The 6,230-nt window shown below is 44.2% G+C and overlaps 1 protein-coding gene across 1 annotated transcript; it reads right to left on the bottom strand.

The window, feature by feature from the left end:
• Positions 1-2,195: 2,195 nt before the first annotated feature.
• Positions 2,196-4,413, bottom strand: LOC104450627 (probable N-acetyltransferase HLS1). Its single transcript, XM_010065268.3, has 3 exons — positions 4,020-4,413; positions 3,710-3,867; positions 2,196-3,216 (listed from the first exon to the last, which is right to left on the bottom strand). The coding sequence occupies exons 1-3, from the start codon at positions 4,299-4,301 to the stop codon at positions 2,352-2,354; spliced, it is 1,305 nt and encodes a 434-aa protein (XP_010063570.2). The 5' UTR covers positions 4,302-4,413; the 3' UTR covers positions 2,196-2,351.
• Positions 4,414-6,230: the final 1,817 nt, after the last annotated feature.

Genomic DNA, 6,230 nt, shown 5'->3' with positions numbered 1-6,230 from the left:
AAAGCAGGTAACTGGCCAATGATTTTACTGGAGGGTGCATGTGCAGCCCCCCCAGGAAACGGTGGTGGCTCTGGCCTGATTTAACATTGATTGCAGCAAAATCTTGTCATGCCTGCCTCATAGTGCTCTTGTGGTCCTGAGCATCCATGAGAGAGAGGGAGAGAGGCATTTCGACAATTGTAACTTGCAAAGCACATAAAGTTGCCACCTGGCTCAATTCTTGAGAGACTCGCGTTTGTGGAAACCCCCATTTCTTTGAACCCTTTGTTTCTTTTAGTTTAATAGGGCTTAATTTTCTGGCTCTTTGGCCGAAAGGGTGTGTCCCTTTTTTCCCCCCTTGGAGATTTAATATATTGTGGAATGGGAATTTGGACCGAAATTTATTATTCTTTCCATACTCAATGCTGGCGTTTTCTAAAGGACTCCATCTTTTTGTAGGATTCAATAGCCATTGGAGGATTATATACTTAGGCGACATGTGAATTGCGCAGCTTTATTCAGTGGAGTCACTATTAGAGCATATTATATTGGATGGTTGCAGTCCCAAGTCTGTTCACACGTGCTCTTTTTTCTTTTCACATCTAGTCATTGTGAGTTTAATCTACTTTTTGAAAAATGAATGATCGAGAATATATTTTCCTAAAAACGAATCGACAAGAGTTTATGTCTAATATACGTGGATACCAGAACCGTCTCTTATTTCGTTCATTTTCTTTTTCTTTCATGAGCAGTAGATGCGATCATTTTGGAAAATATTCCTTTATTTGTGGGGTTTGAGCTAACCTGATAAGAGTGAGATTTTTGTAAGGCCGATGTACTCGACTTTCTATAAATAGCATGGCTATAAACCATGAAAGGGCTTCTTGCATGGCTTACGGTGCATGCCCTTTGATTTGACTAAGGCATCCTCACTTTTATTATTTTATGTTCCTCGCCACATGGGACATTCTTTTTGGGCATTTCAAACTCCAAAGCGATTGAAGTCTCTATACACACTACACAGACCTCAAGAGCGGGTTGATTGGTTTTGAAACTGCATATCTCTGGACAACAACTTTAATAAGTTGAGAATATTATGGAGGGTCTTTTCTTAAACCAATCAAACATGCTAGTACGGGGAGAGACTTTCGAACAAACAATTTTCTAATCCGCATTATTTTCCTAATTAAAACAAACTATTTCCTGCCGTCTGTTCGGCTTTATCTAAAAGCAAAATAAAAGGACTGGCATCGACGCCGGCATTTCGGAAAAGTTCTCTTCACGAGTCATTTTGGCGAACATTATACCCACTTCCAATATAAAAATGTTATGGATTTCTATAAGGTACACTGTCATATCGATAATCTAACGGAACATACGTTTAGGCGATCGATGGTGGTGCCAGCACGAGAGTTTGATTTGTATTTCCTAATTCAGGATGCACATGTCAAGGTCCTAAAGAGGGCACAACTGTAGCTTTTGTGCTCAATGGGAACGTGCCAATATGAACGTGTCACTTGTCTAGCCAACAAGCCATGAGGTCCCTAGATTATTTTTCCAAGGAAAATGATGTTATCCAGTGATGGAGCCCTGAAAATGAGGTGATATAACTTGGGAACATGTCCTCGTTGAGATTAGTGAATGATCCTAGAGGAACATGAAAATACCGAGGAGGAGAGAGTGAAAAACGCTCGTGAAGTTAGGTACGGATGTCGATAATCTTTCGATTTGGCAAATCTAATTTTAGTCATTTTGCATGAAATTCTAATGTAGTTCTTCCAACCAATCTTTTGTTAGAAATCACTAAAGTTCGGCGATTCTAGTCGTCGCTAGACATCCTACATGATGCGCCGTCATATTAGTGATTTTCAATGAAGATCGGTTGAAAGGACCACATTAGTATTCCAGGCAAAACTTCGGGATTAAATTGGCAAAATCGGAAAGTCTAAAACTGGCCGAGCATCCGTACAATAAATTTAAGATCGATTGGATAATTTCCCGCTTTGTTTCTCTTTTCCATATGAGCTTAAGTTATCCAACCACATTTCAATGAAAACTATGGCATGGTTCATGGGTATATAAAAACTTTAGACGTGTTCAGAACGTGCATGGATTGCCAATGGCTCTGATTCATGCGGGACCTTTTTCTTTCCAATTCGCAAAGTGAACACTTTCTTTTCTCGCTCGTATGAAAAGCGCTTATGACATTTCCGAAAGAAAAAACGTACGATTTATAGAATATCTTACGCGACATTACATGTAAAACTGGGATTGGCTTCGTCCACCACATTGGCTGCCGATAACTATCATACAAGAAAGCTTTCTCGTCGAGAGAAAATTCAGGAAGAAGAAAGAACGAAACAGAGAGAAAGTCAAACGTCTCGAGGGTCGACGAAGAGTACTGGGGATCGACCCTTGGACATGTGAACCCAATCCAAGTCCCCACGCTTGTGGACGAGTTCCTCCTGAAGATTTTTGATGCACCACACGTCTTCCGACCACGCAAATCTCTTCCAGTGAGGGATCGCCGCCTTGATGGGGTCTTCTTGCCCCACCTCGGCGACCACAGCGCCGCACCCGGCATCATCCCTCGCCATGTTGTGCGCGAGATCGCAGAGCGACTTCATCAGGCTCGGCCCGCGTTCTCCCGTCATGTACAGGCCGTACAGAAAGTAGAACCCGAACTGCTTGAACACGTCCGGGAACGACGGTATCCTCAGCCACGGCATGCACGAATCCAGCATTCGGCTCCCGGCGCAACACGCTTGCATGAGCCCCGAAGCACCCTTCACTCGGAAGTTGTACACTCCCTTGGTGTTCCACACGCTCATGACAGCGAAACTCGACGGCGGCAGTGTCCCCGATTCCGGGTCCCACGTGCGGGCCGACTCCTTTGGGACCGCCACGAAGGTGCCCAGGTTGAGGGGGTGCGCAACAATCTCGTCCATATCCTCGGGGAAGAAGTCGGAGCCGGCGAGGACGCGCCGGTACATCGACTCAGCGAGCCTCGGGGTCATCCGGATGATTGAGACGTCTGAGCCCAATGGCTTGCGGTGAGCATGGACGGGTCGCATCCGCAGGGTCGGCGTGCGGAACTTGATGAAGTCGCATTTGGTGGTGAAGAGCTTGAGGGAGGGGGAGTTGGTGGCGTCCGTGGCCATGTAGGCGTAATCCGCACCGTGCTGCTTGCACCAGATCTCTATTGCTTGGATCAGCCTCGTGGCAATGCCGTGCCTCCTTCAAAATAGCAAAAACCGAAGCGATAACGACGTTATTCTATGGTAAATGACAATTCGAGTTCTGCAAATGTTAGGTATGATACACGAGGAAGACCGGTTCCTCTTTACAGCTGAAATCTAGCCTTTTTTTGGTGGGAATAAGGAACAGTGTCTCTTATTCCTATGTTGACCTTAGCGGGCTTTGCAATCGCTAGAAAGACGACACGTGTGGCGACTGAACCGTAAATTCTAGATTTTTTTCTTTATGAAGATATCGAAAGAACTCGAACGAGTAGCTCAGAGCCTCAGGCGACTGGACGGTGGAAGCCATGAGAGCGCATGGAGAGACCCTCGGCGTCCACATTTCGCATCGTGATCGACTCGGCTCGCGATTCCAGCGACAGAGAAGCGAACCATCTTGACACCAGACGCATATTTAGCACCACAACGGAGCAACACGCATGCATGCCTCCAGAAGATTAGCAGCAGAAGAAGAAGGAGAAGGAGAAAACCTGTGAGAAGGAGAAACCCTGAGCCCTAGAACGTTAGCGGCCGTCACATAATCTGACGATGACGATGTTGTGTTATTGCCGTTGCCTCTGATTTTCACTCTTTTGATGCACCCTCTGATCACCCCAACTATTTCTCCGCCCTCTCCCCACTCCGCAACCTGCACAGTTTCGCGAAGACAAACCCATATGAAATCTCAGAACCCCACCTCATGCGATATCGTCTAGGTAACAGCTTCTACATCCATACGCCAAACAAGTATGAACAGACTGAAAGATGGCGTACGAGAGCGAGGAAGGGAGAAGGAGATACCAGCATGACGTGGGACGGGAAGCTGCGGACGCGACAGAGGGGGTCGCCCAAGAGGTCGGTCACCAGAATCGCCTTCTTCTTGTTCTTCTTCCTCTTCTTCTTCTTCTTGTTATCTGGCCCTGACCTCTGTCCCGTGACTTCGCACAGCATCTCCATCCTCTCCACCCCCGCCTTGTCTCTCTCTTCCTCGTACTCCCTCACCACCACCGCCGGCGGCGGCTGCTCGGTGGTCGGACCTGACCACACCTTCGGACAGTCCTCAGCCGCTATCTTCTGTGACATCTCTCCCTCACCCTAGCTAAGCTTGACGGCGGCGACGATGATGGCGATGGCAATGGTGGTGATGATGGCGGTGATGATAAGCAAAAGCTCTGGCTAATTATGCATGGGCAAAGTGCATGTTCTCTGATCCTCAGGATCGCCCGCTCCCATCCATTTATACCCATTACTACTAAGTGGGCCTGATGACGTCTCATACCTACGTAAGTATTCTCCCTCGATCCACGTGTCGCGAGGGGAGTGGGACCACGTACGGGGAAAGGAAAAGGGTCAGCTCTCGAGAAAAGACTATTATATGGATTTTTCGAGTGCTTACATCATGAATTTATTTGTCGCCACCTTCTAAATAAATCCGATGGGGCCTCCACCAAGTCCAATGATGCAATGTATTTGTTGGGCGCGTGCTTTCATCAATAAATACATGAAATAGTTTAGTCGATATTCGTACTAAGTCCATCGCATTATTCTATGTCCAATTGGGTGGACCATTTCGTGTGAAAGCTTGTTTTGTACTTGCAAAAATAATGTGAAAAGCATATAGATAGCCTCATTTTAAATGAATGAGAAACGAGGATATTCATTATGAATATTTATTGGAACATCGAGCGGCGACAATCCCACGATGACTAATTGACGGATAGCAAGTAAGAGATATGCTAGTGTGATCTTGAATATCGATAGAGTCAAGCTAAAAGCGATCTTTGAAAATTGATTTGCTAAAGTGCAAAATAGAATTGAAGCTCACATAAAAAATAAAAAAATATGTACTTATGAATTAGAGAGATGCATGCAAAAGAGAATTGACCTATACAAAAACAATATATGCTAAACAATATATCTATATACACACAAAAATTAAAGATTTGCTAAACTACATAATCAAATTGATTTGTATATAACTTATAAGTGCTTAAAGAATTGGAGATTTGCTAAAGTGACCATCAAAAGTAAATTGCCGAGTGGAGTTCGCACATGCTTGTGTCATGCAACTCAATCTTGCACTAGCTTTTAAGTTCGAAGAACACATAAAAATGATAGATCTTCATTAGCTTTAAAATTCTCTCGAGTGAGTATATATGAGGTGCCTCAGAGATATTGATTACACGTGATCACACAAGCTAGGGTGACATGATTAGCATACTTCATTGCATGAGCAAGCGTTGTAATCTCATTAGCATACATATGCTCAATTTGATTAAGTGATAACCAAATCGTGCTTGTCTAGATGTTGTGGCTACTAATGAGCAAAAACAAACTCAATGTCATCTTGCGAAAATACTTGGAGAATGTCAATGCCAAAGCCTCCTAGCTAGCAAATGACAACCCATCATTCTCGATATCAGGCCATAGGCTTTGTCTTGCACTTTTCCACGCCGATCATAGATAGATCTATTATAGCAATTAAAATTTGGCCCAAATGATGCATCCACAACATATAATAAGAATCACAGTATTGATTAAAAAAAAAAATACTGATATATGATAGATTCATTTTATAATCGTTGTGACAGGCTCATTCCGTCTTCTATCTACCCATATCTTACTCATAAACCGATGATTGGCTTGATGTACCAAAAGCCTCCTTCTCATGCGTACTTTTAGCTCAACAAATATACCTGCAAAAGCTTAGTGTGTGTTGACTTAGCTGTCGACCAAGTATATTAGGGCATGTGGCAAGGATGGGGGAGGCATGCAAGTATAAAGAGGGAGGATCCAATGGATGTTGGCTTTGGAGATTTGTGAACTCAAGTGGGGATTTGTAAATGCAATTTCTTTAAGGTTAACGCCTTATCATTCTACCAAAAATGATTATGGGGATGAGTGCAATTTAAATAGTTGTTCGATTTGATTGCAGATTTTTCTGGGCTCGAGCATTGTGCACGTAGCCGCCTAGTGCATGTGGCACGCGTCTACTTTCTTCGATAATGATTG

The sequence above is a fragment of the Eucalyptus grandis genome, chromosome 6, assembly GCF_016545825.1.
Source record: "Eucalyptus grandis isolate ANBG69807.140 chromosome 6, ASM1654582v1, whole genome shotgun sequence".
Classification (NCBI taxonomy): Eukaryota; Viridiplantae; Streptophyta; class Magnoliopsida; order Myrtales; family Myrtaceae; genus Eucalyptus; species Eucalyptus grandis.
The sequence above is the reverse complement of the archived record's forward strand: the minus strand, read 5'-3'. Positions and strand labels throughout refer to the sequence as shown.

Coding starts and splice junctions, on each gene's coding strand:
- LOC104450627 (XM_010065268.3), bottom strand. CDS start 4,301: ATGTCACAGAAGATAGCGGCTGAGGACTGTCCGAAGGTGTGGTCAGGT. Junction 3,868..4,019: donor TCCCGTCCCACGTCATGCTG/GTATCTCCTTCT, acceptor GAAACTGTGCAG/GTTGCGGAGTGGGGAGAGGG. Junction 3,217..3,709: donor AGGGTTTCTCCTTCTCACAG/GTTTTCTCCTTC, acceptor GCTATTTTGAAG/GAGGCACGGCATTGCCACGA.